Consider the following 26,398-nt stretch of genomic DNA (forward strand, 5'->3'; position numbering starts at 1 on the left):
CTGAAGTCGGACGTTTAACCCGCTGAGCCACCCAGGCGCCCCAGAGTCCCTTTTAACAATGACATTACTCTCTTTTGGGTTGAACAGTGGTTCTCAGCTCAGATTAAAATAACTGAAATGGACAGATTTATAGTGTTATTTCATAATTGTCCCACTAAAAACCAAAGGGCTGGGATAAATTTCCAGTCTAGGTGATCAGCATTTCTTTGTTAACCATCAAGCGCTTACAGAGAGCAAAACTTTTTTTTTTTTTAAAGACAAGTATTTTTTTTTTTTTTTTTTTTAGTGTTTATTTTTGAGACAGCCAATGGGGGAGGGGCCAGCAAGAGGGGGAGAGAGGATCTGAACCAGGGGTGGAACTCACGACCTGGGGGATCATGACCTGAGCCAAAGTCAGCTGCTTAACTGACAAAGCCACCCAGGTGCCCCAAGAGCAAAACTTTTAATAATTCTTGTTTTTGCAAAAAATCACATAGTGGTTTTATATTAGCTATTTGTAAAATGTAAATTTTCACATGTGTTGAGTTAGAAGAAGGTAATGATACTATTCAAATTATACCACTCACATTTTCCTTTGGAACTTTGTAACATTCTCCAAAACCTCCAAAATGAATTTTTCTATTTACTGAACATGAGGTCCTTATTAATGTATTAGAAATATAGTAATGCAGTATGAGAATGTTGTTCCTTAATCAAATAGAGCATTCCAGTGACATTGTAAAATAGCATATATTAGAAGAATAACAAACACTTCTTAATAAAAAAAATTCATTAGAAAGGAAAAAATGTTGAAACATTACCCTGAATATACAACTTAGCTCTTGGGTTCCTGTGATTAAGACCAAAAGGAATATAGTTTGTGTTATCTAATTAGTAACAGAAAAAAGAAACACATATAAAATTATCTGGAGAAAGAAATAGGGTTTTCTCATGGCACTAAATTGTGTTGTACGGAAAAAACACTGTATAACTTAGTTGAAGTTTTCTTTTCTTCTTTTTTTAATGTTTGTTTATTTTTGAGAGAGAGAGAGAGAGAGCATGTAAGCAGGGGAAGGGCAGAGAGAGAGGGAGACAGTGGATCTGAGAGCTCAATGTGAGGCTTGAACCCATGAACGGGGAGATCGTGACCTGAGCTGGAGTTGGACACTTAACAGACTGAGCCACCCAACAATTTCAATTACAGTTGTACAAACAATAAAGAAATGTTCTTCAAATGATTTATCCTGTTACAGCAAATACTGTAACTTTATGTTCTAACTCTGTTGAAAAACACTGAGTACTTAGAAGAGAGAGCCTTGATTTCTTTTGATTTCATTTAGTCCAGGAATGACTTCCAGATTCTAAGGAATAGACAGTTAATATATAATATAGTATCATCGTCTTCACTGAATTTTTTGGCGGTGTTACAACAATCTAAATTCAGGGCTAATTTCTTAGAGTAGATGATAGGTCTATAATAATGTTGCTGAAGACAGATTAGCAGTTGGGGTCCAGATGAATAAGATGTTTTAAATGTATAGAGTTCTCATAGATGCTGGAGAGGATGTGGAGAAACGGGAACCCTCTTGCACTGTTGGTGGGAATGCAAATTGGTGCAGCCACTCTGGAAAACAGTGTGGAGGTTCCTCAGAAAATTAAAAATAGACCTACCTATGACCCAGCAATAGCACTGCTAGGAATTTATCCAAGGGATACAGGAGTACTGATGCATGGGGGCACTTGTACCCCAATGTTTATAGCAGCACTCTCAACAATAGCCAAAATATGGAAAGAGCCTAAATGTCCATCAACTGATGAATGGATAAAGAAATTGTGGTTTATATACACAATGGAATACTACGTGGCAATGAGAAAAAATGAAATATGGCCTTTTGTAGCAACGTGGATGGAACTGGAGAGTGTGATGCTAAGTGAAATAAGCCATACAGAGAAAGACAGATACCATATGGTTTCACTCTTATGTGGATCCTGAGAAACTTAACAGAAACCCATGGGGGAGGGGAAGGAAAAAAAAAAAAAAAAAAAAAGAGGTTAGAGTGGGAGAGAGCCAAAGCATAAGAGACTGTTAAAAACTGAGAACAAACGGAGGGTTGATGGGGGGTGGGAGGGAGGGAAGGGTGGGTGATGGGTATTGAGGAGGGCACCTTTTGGGATGAGCACTGGGTGTTGTATGGAAACCAATTTGACAATAAATTTCATGAAAAAAAATAAAAAAAATAAAAATAAATGTATAGAGTTCTCCAGCTAAAGAAAATCCTATTATATTTTGGAGAGGTTTTCATATGAAAGTCAAATTAAGTGAAATAACATGCATAAGTAGAATTTATTTCCCACTCTAGTGACTATAAGAGAACCACAATTAAGATAACAGTTTATTTTTTTTTATGTTTATCTGAGAGAGCATGCAGGAGGGACAGAGAGAGAGGGAGAGAGCAAGAATCCCAAGCAGGCTCCACACTGCCAGCACAGAGCCTGACGCTGGGCTCAAACTCAAGAACTGTGAGATCATGACCTGAGAGCAAAGGTTGGACACATAACCAACCAAGCCACCCAAGTGCCCCAACAGTTTATTTTTTTTAACCTGTAATCAGTCATTAATGACTTTAACTGCTAAGCCTCAGACCTTCTGTTCATATCACTTATAGTATAACAAGTGCAATTTAAATTTTTTTAAAAATCTAAACAATTAAAATATTTTCCTTCTAGGATTAGCAAAAATTAAAAAGATTGATTCTGGCAAGGATTTTCTGAAATGGGCACTCGTAGCATACGTTAGGAGTATAAATCACTTTTTTGGAGAACAATATGACATCATTTATCAAAATGTGAAAGTCATCTAGCAGTTCCACATCTAGGAGTTTAACCTACGGAGATATTCCCACAAGTATGCAAAGATATACAAAAATTTTCATTATAGTATTGTTTGTAATAGATAAAAAGTAGAAATAATCTTATTTAACCAGTGCTTTATTGACACACCTTCATGGTCATTTTGGAAGTAAAGATGGTTTATTTTAAAAAGAAAGGCAGTAGTTAAAAGCACTGTGGAATGGGAATGTAAAATGATATATTTACTATGGAAGAGTCTGGTATTTCCTCAAAAAGTTAAACATAGGATTACTATATGAACCAGAAATTCCACTGCTAGGTATATACCCAAAAGAATTGAAAGGAGGGACTCAAACATATACTTGTACACCCGTGTTCATAACAGCATTATTCACAATAGCCAAAAGTTGTAAGCAACCCAGGTGTTCATTCATGGATGAATAGATAAATGTTATATATTCATATGATAGAATATTATTCAAAAAGAATGAAATTCCAATACATGCAACAACATGGATGAATCTTGAGAATGAATAAATGAAAACAAGTAAGTGAAATAACACACAAAAGGACAAATATTATGTGATTTTACTTACAGTAAGTACCTAGAATAGAAAAATTCATACAGACAGAAAGTGGATTAGAGGTTACCAGGGCCTGGGAGGAGAGGGAAATGGCAAATTATTGTTTAATGGGTACAGAGTTTCAGTTGGGATGATGAGAAAGTTCTGGAAATAGTGATGATGGTTGCACAACTTTGTGAATGTATTTAACACCACTGAATTACACACTTAAAAATGGGTAAAATGGTAATTCTTATGTATTTTTTAAACCACATATATACAATTATATATATATATATATATATATATATATATATATTTTTTTTTTTTTTTTTTTTTTTTTTTTTTTTTTTAACTGAGGTTGTGCTATATGTACTGACTTAGAAAGATGTCAGAAGTATTTTCGGTGGCAGGGGGAAGTATATGCGTATATTGATACGGGAGATGGGAGGGTTGGTAGATTCCTAGTTTTTAAAAAATTATCTCTGTACATTTGTTTATATACAGAGGGAAATGTTGAGGATATATAGCTATTTATTAGTAGTGTTTACCTGTGAGGAATGGGACTAGGAAAGGAACTTCATATACTTTTGTATTGTTTGAAATTTTTATAAGTATTTTTTTTTTAATGTTTGTTTATATTTGAGAGAGACAGACAGACAGTGCATGAACAGGAGAGGGGCAGAGAGAGAGAGATGGAGATAGAATCTGAAGCAGGCTCCAGGTTCTGAGCTGTCAGCATAGAGCCCGACGCAGGGCTCGAACTCACAAGCCGTGAGATCATGTCCTGAACCAAAGTCGGACATTCAACTGACTGAGCCACCCAGGCGCCCCAAGTATTTCTTTTTTTAAGTAGCTTTATTGAGATATATACATACCATACAGTTCATCCATTGAAAGTGTACAATTTAGTGGCTTTTAGTTTATTCAGAGAGTTGTGCCTCCATCGCCACAATCAATTTTAGAACATTTTCATTACCTGAAAGAGAAATTCTGTACTCCTTAGCAGTAACTACTCAATCATCAATTCACCCCCCTCTAAGCCTAGTCCTAGGTGACCACTAATCTACTTTCTGTTTTTATGGATTTGCCTGTTCTGGAATGAAATCATATAATATGGGGCCTTTTGTATCTGGCTTCTTTCACTTACCATGTTTGTAAGGTTCATTCATGTTGATGTATGTATCTGCATTTCATTCCTTTTCATGGCTGAGCAATATCCCATTGTATGGATATACCACATTTTATCTATTTTATTCATCCATTGATAGTGGCGTTGTTTCTACTTTTTGGCTAATATGGATATTGCTGCTCTGAAAATTCATGTACAAGTTTTTATGTGAATGTAAGTTTAAATTTCTCTTGGGTATAGACTTAGGAGTAAAATTGCTAGGTCATATGGTATCTCTATATTTAACCATTTGAGGAACTGCCAAACTTTTCCAAAGTGGCAGCACCATTTTACAATCCAACCAGCAATGTATGGGGCATTCCAGTTTCTTCACATCCTCACCAACGCTTGTTATTATCTTTTTGATGGTTATGGCCCTCCTAGTGGGTGTGATATGCTATCTCACTGTGGTTTTGATTTGGATTTCCCAGTGGCTGATGATGTTGAGCATCTCTTTATTGGCTGCTTATTGGCCATTTGTACATTTTCTTTGGAGACTGTCCGTCCATTCAGATCCATTGCACATTTTGGTATTGAGTTATTTGTCTTTTATTTAGTGGTAATAGTTCTTTATAGATTATAGACTCAAGTCCTTATCAGACTTTTGATTTGCAGAAATTTTCTTCCATTCTGTGAGTTGTCTTTTCACCTTATTGATGGTGTCCAATGAAGCACAAAAATTTTTTTATTTTGATGCTATCCAGTTTACCTATTGTTTTGTTGTTGCTTATAGTTCTTTTTTGAGAGAGAGGGGGAGAGAAAATCCCAGGGAGGCCCCACATTCAGCACAGAGTGTGTGGGGCTTGATCCCACGACTGTGAGATCATGACCTGAGCTGAAATCAAGAGTCGGATGCTTAACTGATTGAGCCACCCAGGCTCCCCTATTATTACTTGTTCTTCTGATGTCATAGCTAAACCAGTGTCTAATACAAGGTCACAAAGATTTACACTTGTATTTTTTTTTCTAAGAGTTTTATAATTTTACTTCTACATTTAGGTCTTTAATCCCTTTTGAGGAGATATATATATATATATATATATATATATATATATATATATATATATATATATATATATACATACATATACACACACACACACCCCGTAGGGAAGTAGGGAGTCCAATTTCTTTCTTTCACATGTGGTTATCCAGTGTCCTTGGACTATTTGTTGAATATAACAACCATTTCTTGCTTTTATAATTTTAAAAGTGTAAAGTGAAAGTTTGGAATGGTAATTTGCTAGAATAGCAAGAGTGAAGGCATTCTTGGTAGCAGGAGACTTCAGGCTGAAGAGTAAGCATTGTCAAAGAAAAGATTAAAGATAAAGAGGCAGTGATTGATAGAATGAGGCCTGTGGAGTTAGAAAGGGTAGGTTCAAAAACATAGATAAAAGATCCAGCCTCTGTAAGACTGAAGGACAATACTTCTACCAGAATATAAGAGAAAAGGTAAGAATAGATGCTTGTGGTTGCAGGGACGGAAGTTGAAGGTAATAGAAGTAGGAGACAGGTTCTCTGTGGGTGATAGGATGGGACAGGAACAATTATCAGGATGCATCTAGTTTAAAATTTTAAGAGAATATTTACCAATCTTGTGTTGCAGTTAGCTATAAAAATCAAGTCAGTAGTTTGTTGCTTATAAAGTTCAAAAATCTGTCAAATTGTTGCCAGCCAAAACGATAGCTACACCAACATACCAGATTAGTTCCTGGTTCCCCTAGCAATTCAATCAGAATTGGGAGAAATAAGTTCTTAATATATGTATCAGCTATACCCTTTATAATAATAAAATTCTTGGATCCTTCCTTTTCCTGCTCTGCTGAGGAATTCTACTCAGCCAGTCCCTATAAATTTGTAAGAGATCACGAGACAAATAATTATGGTAAAATTGAATAAATCTTGGATTAGTTCTTTTTTTTTAAATGTTTTTATTTATTTTTGAGACAGAGACAGAGCATGAGCAGGGGAGGGGCAGAGAGAGAGGGAGACACAGAATCTGAAGCAGGCTCCAGGCTCTGAACTGTTAGCACAGAGCCTGATGCAGGGCTTGAACTCACGGACTGTGAGATCATGACCTGAGCTGAAGTTGGACGCTCAACCGACTGAGCCACCCAGGCGCCAGTCTTGGATTAGTTCTAAGAAATCTCCAGGATTCATTTATTCATTCAGCAGAAATAAATTGAGATCTGCTATGTGCCAGACACTGTAATAGGTTCTGCAGATATAGTAGGGAGCAAAACCAGGCAGACTTTATATGTATTTCGGACTAGTAGTTGAAAGAAGACATCTTAAACAACAAATTAATATATAATTACTGTGATAAATTATACAAAGTAAGAATATATGGTACTATAAAAACATTAGGGGCAGCTGCCTTCTCCACTTCCAGGTGCATGGAAGTAGCCTCCCCCTGATGTACTTTAGCTGCAGGCAGTTGCTAGCTCTGAGATTAATGATTTTGGGGGGGACAGCTGCCACCACCCTCCACCCTGCCAACCAAGGGTGATTCCCATAGTAGCATCTGGCAGGTGCCCACCAAACTCAGTGTGGTCCTGTTATATATCAAAAGTACCACAACCTTGATTGCTTTTGCGAAGAGCATTTTATTTCCTTACATCAAAGAAAATGTTAAGTTACCTGCAGACAAAAATACTTATTCATTCTTGGAAAGAAGAAGAGTGCCGGAGGACCTCAGTCTTTTGAGGTAACAGGCTGAAGAGGATTCCCATCAGGATGAGGTGTTTTTGACCTCTGCAACATCTGGGAATAGGGTGGATGATCTGCAGTAGATGACCCAGGCTGTGGCAGATAATGTGTGCTGGCAGATGTCTCTGCATGGAAAGACCATGGTACTGACAAGTGCACGTCTTCATGTAGAAGGCAGCATTTTATAGCTGGGAGAATGAAAGCAGCATTCTTTGAAGATGTAGTTCCAGCAGTTAGGAAATGGAGAGAAGCTGGAATGAAGGTGTATATTCTTCAGAGAGCATAGAGACATAGAAATTATGACTAGTACATTTTACAGAGGAAGATATTCTTGAGCCTGTTGATAGTTACTTTGATGCCAAGGTTGGGCAGAAAGTGGAGAGTGAGAGTTATTGAAAGACTGCAAGTAGCATTGAATGCTCAGTCAACAACAACCTGTTTTTGACACGTTACTGTGGAGGCTAGTGCTGCTGAGGAAGTAGACTTGCATGTAGCTGTGGGGGTGAGACATGGCTAAGTGGGGTTAAGAAATGATGAAAAGCCTATAGCCTCATCAAATCATTCAGCAAATTGTTTGTCTTCTTCAATCTAGGAAAAGATTTCTAAGGAAGACAAACTGTTTCTCATAGTTTGTCCCTGTAGTCTCATTTTATTTTAATGGTAAAAGTAGCTTACTTTAAAAATACATATATACACATGTGCAAATATGTATGTGCTCAAATTACCTTCTACAGATACATGAGTGATAAAACTCTCCATTCAGTGAAATGAAACATTTTAAAATCTATTATATGTAAAAATTGCTTGAAACTATAACACTAACCACTACTGAGGATAAAGTATAGTCAATAGAAAAAACTAACAGATCAAATGTGTCATGTATCAGGTCATATACCAAAATGGAGAGCCAGTTTTGAGCAATGTTTTAGAAGCTTTGCTATTTTAAAATCTGAAAGTGTTTTAAAGTCATATATTTAAAAAAATTTTTTTAATGTTTATGTAGTTTTGAGAGAGAGAGAAAGAGAGAGACAGTGTGAGCGAGAGAGGGGCAGAGAGAGGGAGACACAGAATCCAAAGCAGGCTCCAGGCTCTGAACTGTCAGCACAGAGCCAGGCATGGGGCTCAAACTCATGAACCACTAGATCATGACCTGAGCCAAAGTTGGACGCTCAGCCAACTGAGCCACCCAGGGGACCCTCAAAGTCTTATTTTTAAAAATAAAAAATTGCCTGTGTTTAATTGTGAGAGAATAAAATTTAGAAGATTACAACAGCTACATTTCTCAATATGTGCTTACCTATATACAAAAGACAAAGATAGTTGCCTGTGCTCCACTAGAGGGCAAAATTAGAAAACTCACTTTAGTCTTAAACAAGAGAGTGTATGTTACTTAAGAAGAAACTTGCTAATCATTGTGGGATCCACAGTGATCCACAGCTAATCATTGTGGGGATCCCATTGTGGGATTTCATTTCATGATTATCAATGAAAAAGGTGGATTAATGTAATAGCTAAAAAAGAGATGTGGTTCTTAATGTTTCAAAAAACAGTTCTAATCCTGTCAGTTGTGATCGTTCTAGATTTTATAGCTGCCTTTCTGACAGTATCTTAGCACAGTTTGAGAAAGTATATTATTATTATTTACTATCTTTAAAATGAACTTACTGAAATCAATCTGTCAGATCAAGAAGAATTCTATATATTTTCTTTTGAAATGGGTATGAGAAATGTAAATTTTATAACAGTATTATTTATCCTGGTTCAGTTCTTATAGCCTGTCATGTCAATTTAATGTTGTGATTAGTAAAAAAAACAAAACAAAACTTCTTTGTCCTTTTTTGTCCTATTCCTCTTACTAAAATAAAAAATAAGCAGTTTGACAGGAAGGAGTGAAGGAAAGCTTCTCTGAAGAAGAGATGACTAAATTGATAATCCAAAGCCTTATCTTTACAAAATGAAAAAGAAAAATATTTGTGGCAGAGAGAAGAGCATGTGCACTAGCCTTGGGGCTTGCTGGAACATGTTCTTGAAGAAGTGATGCTGCGGTACCTGAAGAGAGACCGAATATAGTAGTAGAAGTTCTAAGGGAGACTAAGACCGAGCAACCAGAGAGACTGAAGGAATCCTGAAGAATGAGTGAGTGAGGAGGAGTTTCAAGGATGAACATACAGCTGTTACTAGAATGGCAAATAGGATGAAAATTGGAAACATTTTGTTAGATTTAGTAGCACAGTAGTTATGGGTGATATTAGCCAGAGCAGTTTTGGTGGAGTGATAGGGACTGAGGCAAGGTTGGAATGGATTAAGAAATGAAGAGTTGGGTGCTTGGCTGGCTCAGTGGTAGAGCATGCAGCTCTTTATCTAAGGGTTGTGAGCTTGAGCCCCCATATTGGGTGTAGAGATTACTTCGAAGTAGAATCTTAATAAAAAAAAAAAAAGTCTGTGGAAAAAGGGGACTTAAAGAGGGAGGAGAAAGAGATTGGTAGCTGGAGCAAGACAGAGAGTTAAAGGAAGGAACTTTATCTGTTTGTCTATCTATTTATTTATGGAAAAGACATAAGCCCAGTTAAAAGCTGTGGGAGGAATTGAGAAGAAAAAGTTGATCATTTAAGAGAGAAAAGGTCTAATCAATGAATTATGCTTCCTAAAATGTCAGAAAATAATAGAATTTAAGACAGGGAATTAACCTTATAATGGAGAGAAATCTCTTTGGAACTGGAAGGGAGGAACTAGATGAACTAAAAGGAACAGATAGATGCAAATGTATGTAGATTGTATGGTTTCTTTTTTCTCTTAGGTAGGAGATATGTACTGAGAGAAGGGGGAAATTGGGTGGGTTGGGATTCAGAGTAGAAAAAAGGAGGAAGAGTAAGGACCCATTTGAAGTTGGTGTTCATGAATTTTCAGGGAATACATATTTGCCCTATTTCATGACTTTATTTAGTAGGGTTTGGTGACACAGGCGTAAGCTCAGAGAAAAAATTTCATTAAGGATAGTATTTTTGCCAATTTAATTTAGGGATTTAGCAACAATGTTGATGAAATGTGGAGTGAGAGATTGATGAGAGAAGTAAAGGAAAAAGGCTGATAGACCAGGAAAAATTATATATAAAGGAGATAGTTTAATTTGGGAGTACCTTTTTTTATTTAGCTATAGTTCCCATACCATAAAATTCACTCCTTTAAATAAGTGTATAATTCAGTGGTTTTTAGTCTTTTTAGTTGTGCAACCATCACCATTATCTAATTTTCAAACATTTCCATCACCTCAGAAAGAAAGCCTGTACTTACTAACAGTCACTCTGAATGGGAACATCCTCCCTCGCCTGGAAAACCACTAATCTACTTTCTGTATCTGTTGATTTGCTCATTCGGATATTTCATATAAATGGAATCATAATATGTGGCCTTGTGTATCTTGCTTGACATACTGTTTTCAAGGTTCAACCATGTTGTGGCATGTTACCAGTCCTTCATTCCTTTTCATGGCACAATAATTGAGCATATGGATAGATCACATTTATGTATCCGCTCATCAGTTGATGAATATTTGGATTATTTCCATTTTGGTCATTATTAATAATGCTGCTATGAATCTTTATGTACAAGTTTTTGTATGAACATATGTTTTAATTTCTCTTGGATATGTACCTGGGAGTGGAATTGCTGGGTCATGTGATAACTGTATGTTTAACAATTTGAGGAACTGCCAAACTGTTTTCCAAAGTGGTTGTACCATTTTACATTCCTACCAGCAATGTATGAGGGTTCTGATTTCTTTACATTCTCACCATCACTTGTTATTGTCCATCTATCTGTTTTTATTATAGTCATCTTACTGGGTGTGTTTGGATACCTTTAAAAAACTTATTATTTATTTTTAATTTTTTTAATGTTTATTTTTCAGAGAGACAGTGTGAGCAAGGGAGGGGCAGAAAGAGAGGGAGGCACAGAATCCAGAGCAGGCTCCAGGCTCTGAGCTGTCAGCACAGAGCCCAATGCGGGGCTCGAACCATGAGCTGTGAGATTGTGACCTGAGCTGAAGTCAGAGGCTTAACTGACTGAGCCACCCAGGCACCCCAAAACTTACTGTTATTTATGCAAGTAATATAAAGAAGTAATATAATGAATTAAAAAAATGAGGGGCGCCTGGGTGGCTCAATCAGTTAAGTGGCCGACTCTTGATTTCAGCTCAGGTCATGATCTCCTGGTTCGTGAGTTTGAGCCCTATGTAGGGCTCTGCACTGACAATGTGGAGCCTGCTTGAGATCCCCTCTCTCTCTCTCTCTCTGCCTCACCCCTGCTAACTCTGTGTCTCTCTCTCAAAAATAAAAAAAAATGAATTTTTTTCTCATAAAATATTTACATTATATATATCAGGCTAAAAACCCTACGACCTCCACCTCAGTCAGTTCCTATACCTTATCTGGGAAGAAAAACTGTTTTCAGTTTGGTATGTATTTTTTCAGAATTTTTAAAAATTCTGAATGTAGATAGCTTACATTACATGAATCCAACTGTTTTCTTACATTAATCCAACTGTTTTCAAAGAAAACTCTATAATAAATGAGATTAGTTTTTTCTTTTCCAACCTTTAACTGTGAAATATAGCATTTTTAAAGGTTTATTTATTTATTTTGAGGTGGGGGGAGGGGAAGAGAGTGGGAGAGAGAGAATCCCAAGCAGGCTCCGTGCTGTCAGTGCAGAGCCCAACATGGGGCTTGATCCCACAAACATGAGACCATGACCTGAGCCAAAACCAAGAGTCGGATGCTTCACTGACTGAGCCACCCAGGCACCCCTAACATGTAGCATTAAAAAAAAAAAATTACAACATTCTTTAGTAAAAATCACATCAAACAAGCCAACTAAATGCCTATAGGTAAAGGCTTATTATCCCATATATTATGACTTTTAAAATGATGGCTCTTAGTCTTTACTTATTGAAACATTATAAGTAAAACTAATATTTTCTTCTTGTTAGTGCCTGGCTCTCTGGCTATGAAAACCCTGTGGTGTCTCGGATTAATATGAGAATACAAGATCTAACAGGACTAGATGTTTCCACAGCAGAGGAGTTACAGGTAGGTAATCACATTATCCTTAAACTATATGCTATCACATTATTTCTTTACACTTTTTCAAACGATGCTTTAGATGAGATTTCCTAACACTGTACAGGCACTCTACAGGTATTGCAGGATAATTTGGGACCAAAAAAGTGAATATGCAAGCTGAGATCATGCAAAGTGGTCTTAATCAATGGCAAAAATTATGAATATCTGTGATTTCCAAAATTGTTTACAAAATTAAAAACTCTTATTGTTAAGTATAACTTAACAATAAAATTAAGTATAACAACAATAAATTAAAAACTCTTATTGTTAAGTATAATTTTATAGGGGAATGAACAATATGTAACAATATTTACTAAGCACACTACAAGTTTTTTTCATTCCTAAGCCTGTCAGGTGACCAGGCTTTTTTAAAAATTTTTTTTTAACATTGATTTATTTCTGAGAGACAGAGCACGAGCAGGGGAGGGGCAGAGAGAGGGAGACACAGAATCCAAAGCAGGCTCCAGGCTCTGCACTGTCAGCACAGAGCCTGATGGGGGCTCAAACCCACAAGTGGTGAGATCAGGACCTGAGCTGAAGTCAGACACTCAACTGACTGAGCCACCCAGGCGCCCCTCTTTTTTTTTTTAATGTATTTTTTGTCTTTTCTATTGAGATATAATTTACATACCATAAAATTTACCCTAGTTTTATTATATGCACGTGGTTATGCAACCATCACCACTATCTAATTGCAAGAACATTTTCATCACTTCAAAAAGTTTTAGTATTCACTCCTCATTCCCTTTCCCTAATGCCCCTGGCAACCACTAATCTACTTTCTGTGTGTGAATTTGCCTAGATATTTCATATCTAGATATTTTATATAAATTGGATAATACAATATGTGGCCTTTTGTATCTGGCTTGTTTGACTTAACATAATGTTTTCAGTGTATCAGCACTTTATTCTTTTTCATGCCCGAATAATATTCCATTGTTTGGATATAACCACACTTCATATATTTATCAGCTGAAGGATATTTGGTCGTTTGTATTTTTTGGCTATAATGACTAATGCTGCTATGAGCATTTGTATACAAGTTTTTATACCAACATTTAAATTTCTCTTGGGTATATTCTACATATGGAATTACTAAGTCATGTGATAACTTTAGTTTAACATTTGAGGAATTGCCAAACTGTTTTCCAAAGTGACCATACATTTTACAATTCCATTTGCAATGTATGAGAGTTATAATTTCCTCACATCTTTGTAAATAATTTGTTCTTGTCCATTTTTTGTTTGTTTTTAAATTACATCCAAGTTAGTTAGCATAAAGTGCAATAATGATTTCAGGAGTAGATTCCAGTGATTCATCCCCTTTGTATAACACCAAGTGCTCATCCCAACAAGTGTCTTCCTTAATGTCCCTTACCCATTTAGCCCATCCCCCCACAGCCACTCCAGCAACCCTCAGATTGTTCTCTGTATTTAAGAGTCTCTTATGTTTTGTCCCCCCTCCCTGTTTTTATATTATTTTTGCTTCCCTTCCCTTATGTTCATCTGTTTTGTATCTTAAATCCCACATGTCAGTGAAGTCATATGATACTTGTCTTTGTCTAACTGACTTATTTCGCTTAGCATTATACACTGTAGTTCCATCCACATTGTTGCAAATGGCAAGATTTCATTCTTTTTGATTGCCGAGTAATACTCCATTGTATATATATACCACATCTTCTTTATCCATTCATCAGATGACAGACATTTGGGCTCTTTTCATGCTTTGGCTATTGTTAATAGTGCTGCTATAAACATTGGGGTGCATGTGCCTCTTTGAAACAGCATACCTGTATCTCTTGGGTAAATACCTGGTAGTGCAATTGCTGGGTCATAGGGGAGTTGTATTTTTAATTTTTTGAGTAACCTCCATACTGTTTTCCAGAGTGGCTACACCAGTTTGCATTCCCACCAGCAGTGCAAAAGAGATTCTCTTTTTCCCCATCCTCGCCAACATCTGTTGTTGCCTGAGTTAATTTTAGCCATTCTGACAGGTGTGAAGTGATATCTCATTGTGGTTTTGATTCACATTTCCCTGATGATGAGTGATGTTGAGCATCTTTTCATGTGTCTGTTGGCCATCTGTATGTCTTCTTTGGAGAAATGTCTGTCCATGTCTTATGCCCATTTTTTAATTGGATTATTTGTGTTTTGAGTGTTGAGTTACATAAATTCTTTTATATTTTGGATATTAACAACCCTTTGTCAGATATGACATTTGCAAATATTTTCTCCCATTCAGTAGCTTATTGTTTAGTTTTGTTGATTATTCCCTTTGCTGTGCAGAAGCTTTTTATTTTGATGTAGTCCCAACAGTTTATTTTTGCTTTTGTTTCCCTTGCACAGGTGACATGTTTAGAAAAATTTTGCTGCAACTGATGTCAGAGAAATTATTGCCTGTGCTCTCTGCTAGGATTTTCATGGTTTCACATTAGGTCTTTAATCCATTTCTAGTTTATGTCTGTGAATGTTGCAAGAAAGTGGTTCAGTTTGATTCTTTTGCATGTAGCTGTCTAGTTTTCCCAACACCATTTATTGAAGAGACCATCTCTTTCCTATTGCATATTCTTGTCTCCTTTGTTGAAGATTAATTGACCACATAATTGTGGGTTTATTTCTGTGTTTTCTATTCTGTTCTATTAATTTATGTGTATGTTTTTTGACCAATACCAGACTGTTTTGATTACTATAGCTTTGTAGTACATCTTGATAGTGGAGATTGTGATACCTCCAGTTTTGTTCTTTTTCAAGATTGCTTTGGCTATTGGAGGTCTTTTGTGGTTCCATACGAATTTTAGTATTATTCTAGTTCTGTAAAATAATGCTGCTGGCATTTTGATAGGGATTGCATTAAATCTGTAGATTGCTTTGGTAGTATGGATATTTCAACAATATTTGTTCTTCCAATTCATGAGCATAGAATATTTTTCCATTTCAGTTTTTTTCATCAGTGTTTTATAGTCCTCTTCAGTTTCTTTCATCAGTGTTCTACAGTTTTCTGTGTACAGGTCTTTCACTTCCTTAGTTAGGTTTATTCCTAGGTATTTTATTATTTTTGGTTAAATAGTAAATGGGACTGTTTTCTTCATTTCTTTCTGCTACTTCATTATGAGTGTATAGAAATGCAGTGGATTTGTGTATATTGATTTTGTATCCTGTGACCTTACTGAATTCATTTATCACGTCAAGTAGTTTTTTGGTGGAGTCTTTAGGGTTTTTTATGTATAGTATCATGTCATCTGTAAATAATGAAAGTTTTCGTTTTTCCTTACCAATATGAATGCCTTCTATTTCTTTTTCTTGTCTGATTGCTGTGGCTAGGACTCCCAGTACTATGTTGAATAAAAGTAGTAAGAGTGGACATCTTTGTGTTGTTCCTGATGTTAGGGAGAAAGCTTTCAGTTTTTCACCATTGAGTGTGATCATAGCTGTGGGATTATCATATATAGCCTTCATTATGTTGAGGTATGTTCCCTCTAAACCTACTTTGTTGAGGGTTTATATCATGAATGAATGTTGTACTTTGTGAAATGTTTCTTCTGCATCTGTTGAAATTATTAAGTGGTTTTTATGCTTTCTCTTGCTGATGTGATGTATCACAGTGATTGTTTTGCAAATATTGAACCACCCTTGAATACCAGGAATAAATCCCGCTTGATCCTGGTCAGTGAGTTTTTTAATGTACTGTTGAATTTGGTTTGCTAATATTTTCTGGATGTTCATCAGAGATGTTGGCCTGTAGTTTTCTTTTTGTATAGTGTCTTTATCTGGTTTTGGTGTCAGGGTAATGTTGGCCTCATAGAAGCTTTTCTCCCTCTTCTACTTTTAGAATACTTTGAGAAGAATAGTTATTAACTCTTCTTGAAATATTCGATAGAATTCACTTGTGAAGCTCTCTGGTCCTGGACTTTTGTTTGTTGGGAGGGTTTTTTTTAATACGTTTATTTATATTTATTTATTTATTTATTTATTTATTTATTTATTATTATTTTTAATGTTTTTATTTATTTTTGAGACAGAGCATGAGCAGGGGAGGGGCAGAGAGAGGGAGACACAGAATCTGAAGCAGGCTCTGAGCTGACAGCTCAGATGTGGGGCTAGAACTCACAGACTGTGATATCATGATCTGAGCTGAAGTCAGACGCCTAACCGACTAAGCCACCCAGGCGCCCCTATATTTATTTATTTAGAGAGAGAGAGAGTGAGTGAGTGAGCCGGGGAGGGGCAGAGAGAGAGGGAGAGAGAGAATCCAAAGCAGACTCCATGCTGTCAGTGCAAAGCTCAATGCAGGACTCAAATTCATGAACCATGAGATCACAACCTGAGCCAAAATCAAGAGGTGGACACTTAACTGACCAAGCCACCAAGGCCCCCCTGTTGTGAGTTTTTTGATTACTGATTCAGTTTGTTTAAATTTTCTGTTTCTTCCTGATTCAGTTTTAGGAGGTTAATATGTTTCTAGAAATTTATCCATTTCTTCTAGGTTGTCCAATTTGTTGGCATGTAATTTTTCATAATATTCTTTTGCACTTCTTTGTATTTCTGTGGTGTTGATTGTTATTTCTCCTCTTTCATTTCTGTTTTTGTTTATTTGAGTTCTTTTTTTTATGAGTCTGGCTAGAGGTTTATCAATTTTGTTGAACTTTTCAAAGAGTCAGTTCCTGGTTTCATTGATCTGTTACATTGTTTTTGTAATTTCTGTTTCATTTCTTTCTGCTCTAATCTTTATTATTTTCTTCTTTCTGCTGGTTTGGGGTTTTGTTTGTTTTTCTTTTTCTAGTCCCCTTTAGATGTAAGGTTAGGTTGTGTATCTGAGATTTTTCTTGCTTTTGAAGTAGGTTTCTATTGATATAAACTTCCCTCTTAGGACAGCTTTTGCTGCATCTCAGTTTTTGTTTTCATTTGTTTCCACTTTTTTTTTTTTTTTTTTTACTGATTTCTTGGTTAACCCATTCATTGTTTAGTAGCATGTTATTTAACCTGTGTGTATTTGTTCTTTCCCGAGTTTTCCTTGTAATTAGTTTCTAGTTTCATAGTGTTGTGGTCAAAAAAGATGTTTGGTATGACTTTTTAATTTGTTGAGACTTGTTTTGTGGCCTAATAAGTGATCTATTCTGGAGAATGTTCCATGTGCCCTTGAATGTATATTCTACTATTTTAGGGTAGAATGTTCTGAATAGATCTGTTAGAGCTGTGTGGTCCAGTGTATCATCCAAACCAACTGTTATGTTGATTTTCTGTTTAAATGATCTATCCATTGATATAAGTGAGTGTAAAGTCTCCTAGTATTGTATTATTAGCAATTATTTCCTTTATGTTTGTTAGCTGCTTTATGTATTTGGGTCCTTCTATGTTGGGTGCGTAAATGTTTACAATTTCTATATCTTGTTGGATTGTCCCCTTTATGGTCATATAGTATCCCTCTTTGTCTCTTCTTACAGTCTTTGTTTTAAAATCTGTTTTATCCAATATAAGTATTGCTACTTAAGCTTTTTTTTACTTCCATTTGCACTATAAATGCTTTTCTACCCCTTCACTTTCAATCTGCATGTCTCTTAGGTGTGAAATGAGTCTCTTATAGGCAGCATATAGATGTGTCTTGATTTTTTTAGCCATTCTGTCATCCTCTGTTTTTTGTGTTTTTTTTTAATTGGAGTGTTAAGGCCACTTACATTCAAAATAATTGATAGGTATGTATTTATTGCACTTTGTTACTTGTTTTATGGTTGCCATTGTAGTTCTTTCTTTCTTGTTCTCTTCTCTCACGGTTAGCTGGCTTTCATCAGTGATATACTTGGATTCCTTTCTCTTTATTTTTTGCATGTATCTATTACCAGTTTTTGATTTGTGCTACGATGAGGTTTGTATATAACATCATATGCATACAGCAGTCTGTATTAAGTAGATGGCCACTTAAGTTTATGAAGTTTGAATCCATTCTTTTTAAAACAAATTTTTAAAAAAAATTTTAAATTTTTATTTATTTTTAAAAGGGGGGGCGAGTAGGGGAGGGGCAAAGAAAGAGAGAGAGAAAATCTGAAGCAGGCTTCATGCTGTCAGTGCAGAGCCTGATGTGGGGCTCGAACCCACGAACCACGAGACCATGACTTGAGCTGAAATGAAGAGTTGGACGTTCAATGGACTGAGCCACCTGGGTGCCCCAAGTTTGAATACATTCTAAAAGCTTTAAATTTTTACTCCTCTCCCCTGCCACATTTTAGATATATGGTGTGATACTGTACATCCTTTTGTGAAACTCTTGACTAATTTTTTAAAAATTTTTTCTTCTAATGTTTATTTTTGAGAGAGAGAGACAGAGGGTGAGTGGGGGAGGGGCAGAGAGAGGAAAGGAGACACAGAATCAGAAGCAGGCTCCAGGCTCTGAGCTGTCAGCACAGAGCCCGATGCGGGGCTCAAACCCACGAGCCATGAGATCATGACCTGAGCCAAAGTAGGACACTTAACGGACTGAGCCACCCAGGTGCCCCTTGACTGATATTTATAGATAAGCTTAATTTTATTGCTTTTATGCTTCCTACTCTTCATACTTCTCCTTATGGTCTTTCATTTCCACAGAGTCTCCTTTAACATTTCTTATAGAGCTGTTTTAGTGATCATGAATTCCTTTAACTTCTGTTGTCTGGAAAGTATCTCTTCTTCTATTCTGAATGATAGCCTTGCTGGATAGTATATTCTTGGCTGCAGGTTGTTTGTTTGTTTGTTTGTTTGTTTGTTTGTTTTTCTCAGCTCTTTGAATACATCCTGCCATTCCCTCCTGCCTGCAAAGTTTCTGCTGAAAAATCTGCTTATAGCCTTAAGAGATTTCCCTTTTATGTAACTGTTTTCTCTTGCTGCTTTTAAAATTCTGTTTATTACTGCTTTCCATTTTAAGTACTACGTGTCTTAGTGTGGACCTCCTTGTTGATTTTGTTGGGGGCTCTCTGTGCTTCCTGGATCTGGATTTCTGTTTCCTTCCCGAGAACTGGGAAATTTTCAGCTATTATTTTTTCAAATGAATATTCTGCTTCCTTCTCTCTCTCTTTTCCTTCTGGAATTCATATAATGCAAATGTTACTACGTTTGATGGTGTTACTGAGTTCCCTTAGTCTGTTTTCATTTTTTTTTTTTTCTTTTTCCTGTTCAACTTGGTTGCTTTCCATTACTGTGTCCTCCAAGTTGCTGATCTGTTCTCCTTCCCCTAGTCTACTATTTATTTCCCTCTAGTATATTTTTAACCTTACTTATTGAGTTGTTCATCTCTGATTCATTCTTTTTTTTTTTTTTTTATGTTTTGTATCTCTTTGTTGAGGGTCTCACTAAGATCCTTCACTTTGTTCTCAAGTCTAGTATGACTATTACTTTACTTACTTATTTTTAAATATTATTCCTTTTTTCTTTATTTATTTTGAGAAAGAGCGTGCGAGTGGGGAAGGGCAGAGAGAGAGGGAGAGAGAATTCCAAGTAGGCTGTCATTGTCAGTGGAGAGCCTGATGCAGGGCTGGAACCCATGAACTGTGAAATCATGACCTGAGCCAAAGTCAGACACTTAACCGACCGAACCACCCAGGTGCTCCTATGACTATTACTTTAAATTCTTTATCAGGGATATTATTTATCTCTGTTTTGCATAGGTCTCTTGTGATTTTGTCCTGTTCTTTCATTTGGGACACACTCCTCTGTCTCCTTATTTTGTCTAACTCTGTCTGTTTCTTTGTGTTAGGTAAGTCAGCTATGTCTCCCACTCTGGAAAACAGTGGCTTTGTGAAAAAGAGGTCCTATAGTACCCTGCAGTGCACTGTCCCCTGTTCATCAGAACCCAGTGCTTTAGGGATGTTTTCTATGTGTGTTGCATGTGCCCTACTGTTGTGGCTGAGCCACACTGCTTTTAGTCCAGTTGTCTGCAATGGCACTCTCTGCCTGTTGTGGGCAGGTTTTGGTCTCTGTGTTGTTAGTGACCTAGTCTAGGGCCACCTTGGGCTTGAGTTGAGTCAGACCAGACATTTGCCAGAGATGGAGTAGCACTGAACTGCAGGGTGCTTTCCCTGTGTTGTGCCCTGAGAAGCTTTTGTTGGTGGGTAGGGCCTGTAGTCAGACGGATGTCTGCCCCCAGCCCACTGCTGGGCCATAGTTGGACTGGTACGTGTATTTATCTTCATCTCTCCCTGGGGCAGGAGTCACTTTGTAGTGGTAGAGGCCCCCATCAGGGCTACTTGCACACTTCCAGGCTTGTGGCACTGCTTTGGATGGACTCTGGCCAAGGGTCTATTGGAAGTGCAGGTCCGCAAGAAAAAGCAGGCTGGGATTCATGGTGCCTGCAAGATCTACACTGGTTTGCTGTGGGAGAGAGCTTGAAGACCATGAGAAAACTGCCCAGACTGGAATGGAAGGGTGGGTCCATATAATAGCTCGGTGAGTAGGGGGAGGGTTCGGAGGGCAGTGTTAATAAGGTCCATGCAGGTGTGCTGTGAGAGGGGACCTGAGGCTGCTTGGGATGGAGGGGGTATGTCTGCAGAAGAATGTCTGGCGGAGCTCTCACTGTTAGCAGGAGAGTGTTCTGCTGCCCTGGTTCCCATAGGTGTCTGTGAATCCAGGCTGGGGAAGGGGGCAGGGGAAGGAAATGGCTCTTAGAGAAGTCCCCCTCAAATCCCTGCCCCTCCAGCTCATGTACTGAGATTAGTAAAAAAAATCTCCTTCCTGTATACCCAGGCATTTTTAAAAAATTTTAAAACACTTTTATTTATTTTTGAGAGAAAGAGCATGAGCAGGGAATGGGCAGAGAGAGGGGGAGACACAGAATCCAAAGTAGGCTCTAGGCTCTGAGCTGTCAGCACAGAGCCTGACACGGGGCTTGAACCCACAAACTGTCAGATCCTGAGCTGAAGTAACTGACTGAGCCACCCAGGCGCCACCCACCCCAGGTGGCATTCTTTTTTTTCTTTTTTCTTTTTCTTTTTTTTTCAGGTGGCATTTTTCAAACTGCCTCTTCTATGCTGTGTGTCAGCTGGGCTCTTCAGTGCACTGTCTCTTTAAGGGCGGAGATTCAGTTTCCTTCTGCCCTCAGACTCTCCCAGAGCTGAGCTTGCTGATTTTTAAAGTTCCAGGTGGTAAGCCCACTGATTATAAGAACATGAGAATCCATGCCCCTTTGGTTTTCAAAGACAGATGTTTATAGGGATTCATCTCACCTATACAGGCCCCGTATGCATGGTGTGCCTGGTGTGGAGGTCTGCTCCTCTCCCCTCTCCACTCCACTGCTTCCCTCCCTCCCACAGGCAGTCTCACAGTCTTTTTGGCTCCCTACCACATCTCAGCCCTTCCTACCCTCTTCCATGTGTCCCCTTCTCTACATTTAGCAGTGGAGAGTCTGTTCTGCAAGTCCTTGGGTCATTTTCTGGGTTATTTACACTGATTTTGATATTATCTAGGTGTGCCCGTGGGACAAGGTGAGCCTAGGATCCTCATATTCTGCCATCTTCCTCAGAAGTCCCTGGTTGCTTGTGCTTTAGCTATCTAAGAAACTATTGCCTAATGCAAGGTCACAAAGATTCATACATGTGTTTTTTCCTAACAGTTTTATAGTTTTATCTGTTATGTTCAGGTCTTTGATCCATTCTGAGTCAATTTTGTATATGAGGTAGAGGTCCAACTTCATTCTTTTCATGTGGATATTCAATTGTCCCAGCATCATGTATTTAATTTTTTTTTAATGTTTATTTTTGAAAAAATTTTTTAAACGTTTATTTATTTTTGAGACAGAGAGAGACAGAGCATGAACAAGGGAGGGTCAGAGAGAGAGGGAGACACAGAATCTGAAACAGGCTCTAGGCTCTGAGCTGTCAGCACAGAGCCCGACACGGGGGTCGAACTCACGGACAGCGAGATCATGACCTGAGCTGAAGTCAGATGCTTAACCGACTGAGCCACCCAGGCACCTCACCAGCATCATGTATTTAAAAACTACTCTTCCCTATTGAATTGTCTGGGTAATCTTTATTGTGAATATTGAGAATTAAGGTGCTTTATATCTTTGTAAACACTTATCAAGGATAGTTTAAACATTCCTTCTTATTGTGAAATTTGGGGCACCTGGGTAGTGCAGTGGGTTGAAAGATTTTTTTTCCAATATCATTTCTTCCTTCCTCCAAGACATCTTTATCCTTTCCATCACAATCACTTTCCTTATGTCGGTAAGTTTGCCTTCACCACGTTCCTCTGGCTGCATAGCTAGATTTTCTTGACCTGCACAAGTGGAAGCATTCCCCTTGTCATTTTTTTTCTATATCGCCATTTAAGTTTGATTTGAATTTTACTTAGAGCATTATTACTTTCCCTTTTTCTGCTGTACATTGTCTTTGTTAGCCATTTGCCTCTTCCAGCTATTCATTTTTGTAAAATATCACATGAGTTTTCACTGGGAGATAAGGAGGCAACACAACTACATACTTTGGTGTCTGCATGAATTAACAGATGTGCAGTGACCAATCACTGATAGACTTTGAAAGAAGTGATATGATTGGTCATTCATCATGATGTGCAATTGTTACTTACATCGTAATTTGTGGACTAAAGTGCTAGCAGCAACATTTGTACTTTATGCAATTTCTCATAGTCAATATGTTTTGGTGACTGAAATTTAAACTATGTTGTTGGAACTTTGGTGTTAATGAGTAGCTAAACCATTAGATGTGTGCCTTTTGGAACTGTGCAAAAGCAGGATAGCCTATATTTAAGTTGCTTAATTAAGTTGCCATTTATTCCATGGTAATCTACAATTTCCTTGGTATTCATTATATTACTAAAAGGTCTTGTATGTATCTTTTTCTTTCCTGATCTGTGTTTATTCTCATCTGCCTAACCCTCACAGGATCTTTCAGGCTATGTGATACAGTTTTACTTAATAGGTTGATTCAACCCAATGTGTCTACAATATAAGGAGTAAAATATCCAGAGTAATAATAATTCACATAGGACTTGGACTTTGCTGTGGGCAACACTCTTTTAATTATGTTTTTCTTTCATTTCATTGGTAGTGCTCTTTAAATTACATTCTCCTTTTATTGTGTCAGATTGGGATACAAGGAGGGAGGTAAGGGAAGGCATCATTCTCCTTAATTTATAAATAAGAAAACTGAGATTGTATTCAGAATTACATACATTGTAACTAAGAAAGCTAGAATTTAAACTCAGACCAGACACTTTTTTACTCTTTTGCTGCTTCCCACTGGGACATTGTCATTACCGATTAAAATTGTAGGAAGATATCTTATTAAAATTGATTGGGAGTTTCCCAGAATTTGGGGCTTTGGAAAACATGAGTCTTGATTTAAATTCCAAAGATAAGTGTTTAGTAAAAATTAATAATAGAAATCTCAAAACTCTAATTCTATAATATTTTAATTCTAAACATTTAAAAATTCTGATTCAAATTTTAGTTTAAGTTATATATTAGAGGAAAACATGTACCTCAAAATTTGCTAAAAGAAGGCATATTAACTAAGGTTCTTAAATATATAGTAGCTATCCTTAGTTTTTTATCCTTGGTTCCTTAGGAACTGTCATTGATTTCAACTGCTTTGCTTCTAATTTCTCTAGAAGTACCTAACCATATCATGTAAGAGGCCAAAATAGGACTTACAGATTTTTTGAATAGTAATCTTGATTTTTTTTAATGCATGCTTTCTTCCTCTTCTTCAGGTAGCAAATTATGGAGTTGGAGGACAATATGAACCCCATTTTGATTTTGCACGGGTAAGTTTAAAAAAAAAAAAAAAAAAAGGAGGGGCGCCTGGGTGGCTCAGTCGGTTAAGCGTCCGGCTTCGGCTCAGGTCATGGTCTCACGGTTCATGGGTTCAAGCCCCGCGTCAGGCTCTATGCTGACAGCTCAGAGCCTGGAGCCTGTTTCAGATTCTGTGTCTCCTTCTCTCTGTGACCCTCCCCCGTTCATGCTCTGTCTCTCTCTGTCTCAAAAATAAATAAACATTAAAAAAAATTAAAAAAAAAAAAAAAGGAGAATGTAGGAGTTCTAACTGAAGCTTAGGCATGACATGTTAATTCTGTTCTTTTAGTAGTAAAAATTCATAGCCTGTTTGCAATTTGTGGAAGCATGGTGGAATAGACATTCTATAAAATCTTTTTAGCAGTAACAAAACAAAACCAAACCCCTAGATGTTAAAAAAAATTTAGGATACTTTTAAATGCATTGCTGAGACTGGAAGAAAGTAAAGGAAATTCCCAATTCCCAAAATGAACAAAGAAAACCTAGAAACTAAAATTAGAGTTAAAGGGGGGCTGGGCCAAAAAAGCTGAAGCTGAAAGCATTTGTCTCCAGGAATCTAGAGCTTTGAGGATTGATGGCTGTGTGAGAGGACCTGCCACTGTGCAGGCTACTGAACTTGAGACCGATGCATAAAACCTGAATCTCCAAAAGGATTATACCCTCAGAGAAAGAAAGAATAGCCTTGAAAAGAATCTGCTTGGAGTCAGGAGCCTTAAGGAGAGTTGCCTCTCATCATCCAGGTGGGCATGGAATGTGTATGAGAGCCTCTTCTGGGAGTTTGAAAGCCTAGGCCTGCTCTCACGTGAACCTTTTATTTTGAATTTCACTACCCTGAAAGAGGAGAAATTAAAGTTGTTCATTTAGGTAGTGCTTCTTGGTACCTGGCAGAGACAAACTCATGTCCTCCCTGAAGACAGGCATCTTTATTCTAGTACCTCAAGAGTTTTAAAGATTAAGGTCAGCCAAATACAAACTCATTAAAAAAAAAAAAACCTGGTAATAAGACACCATTGGTGAGACTAAAGTGACCAACAGATTTAGAAGCCCCAGGATGTTAGGTACTTGAATAATCAGAGAATATAAAATAACTGTATAGTAGTTTTAAAAATAAAAGGATAAAAATTAATAAACTCTCAAAATGATTTAACATATTTGAAAAACAAATAGAAGCTCTAGGTAGAAAAAAGTAATTGTTGAAAATTTAAAGTTTGATGGATAAATTAAAACAGATTAGAGAGGGGTGCCTGGGTGGCTCAGTTGGTTGAGCATCCAACTTTGGCTCAGGTCATGAATTCATGGGTCCTAGGTTCAAGCCCCACATTGGGCTCTGTGCTGATAGTGCAGAGCCTGCTTGGGATCCTGTCTCTCCTCTCTCTCTCCTTCTCTCTCCTTCTCTCTCTCTCTGTGTCCCTCCCCCACTCATGCTTTCTCTCTCAAATAAATAAACTTAAAAAACAGAGACAGTTGAAGTGCATTAGTGAATGAATTGGTAAATCTGAAGAAATTATAAGAATACATTAAGAGACAAGATAAAAAATACAAAACAGATGTAGAGAGACACTGGAGAATATATAATATGAAAGCAGTTTGCTAAAAAGCTGTCCTTTACCAAGTACTACTCTTGCTTAAGATTAATAAATATTAACCTTACTTTTTTCACATTAAGCTATAAATTATACATTATACAAGTATACAAGTCCTCATTAAGCTTTATCATAAATACATGAATTCTAAGAACTGTCTCCGGCATTTTAATAAACTTCTTGATCTACTGTCATTTTAAAAATAAGAGTACATTTTTTTGAAGGAAAACAGCCTATATTGTGTCATGGCCCTTGACTAGCTTAAATCCCAGAATTGTACTCTTTTTCTATGTAGGCCAGCAAGGAATATATTTTTAGTCTTTCCCTTCTTTTTTCAATTATTGAAAAATGTCTGAGAGTCTTGAATGATGTGAAAGAGTACAGTTCAAGCTCTGACATTAGTGCAACTAAATTTTTTTCTTAGTTTTTTATTTTGAAATAATTACAGATTCCTAGGAAGTTGCAAGGAAATGTACAGGGAGGTCCTATGAACCCTTCCCTCAGCCTCCCCCCATGTTAACATCTTGCATTACTGTAGTTGACTATCAAAACCAAGAAATATGCATTGGCACAAGACACGGAGCTATTTCATATTTCACCAGTTCTATTTGCACTAATTTTGTGTGTATCTATGCAGTTTTATTACA

The 26,398-nt window shown here is 37.1% G+C and overlaps 1 protein-coding gene and 1 pseudogene across 2 annotated transcripts in view; both read left to right on the forward strand.

The window, feature by feature from the left end:
* P4HA1 (prolyl 4-hydroxylase subunit alpha 1) overlaps window positions 1–26,398 on the forward strand; it is an 89,440-nt gene that overhangs the window by 55,012 nt on the left and 8,030 nt on the right. For both annotated transcript variants that reach the window (XM_081790528.1, XM_081790527.1), the window contains exons 10-11: window positions 12,257–12,356; window positions 24,087–24,140. In XM_081790528.1, the coding sequence (XP_081646654.1) occupies window positions 12,257–12,356; window positions 24,087–24,140 (154 nt within the window). The remainder of the gene's footprint in view (window positions 1–12,256; window positions 12,357–24,086; window positions 24,141–26,398) is intronic.
* Window positions 5,643–9,068, forward strand: LOC132685292 (enolase-phosphatase E1 pseudogene; annotated as a pseudogene).

Source organism: Panthera onca, chromosome D2 (genome assembly GCF_046562875.1).
Source record: "Panthera onca isolate mPanOnc1 chromosome D2, mPanOnc1 haplotype 2, whole genome shotgun sequence".
NCBI classification, from domain to species: domain Eukaryota; kingdom Metazoa; phylum Chordata; class Mammalia; order Carnivora; family Felidae; genus Panthera; species Panthera onca.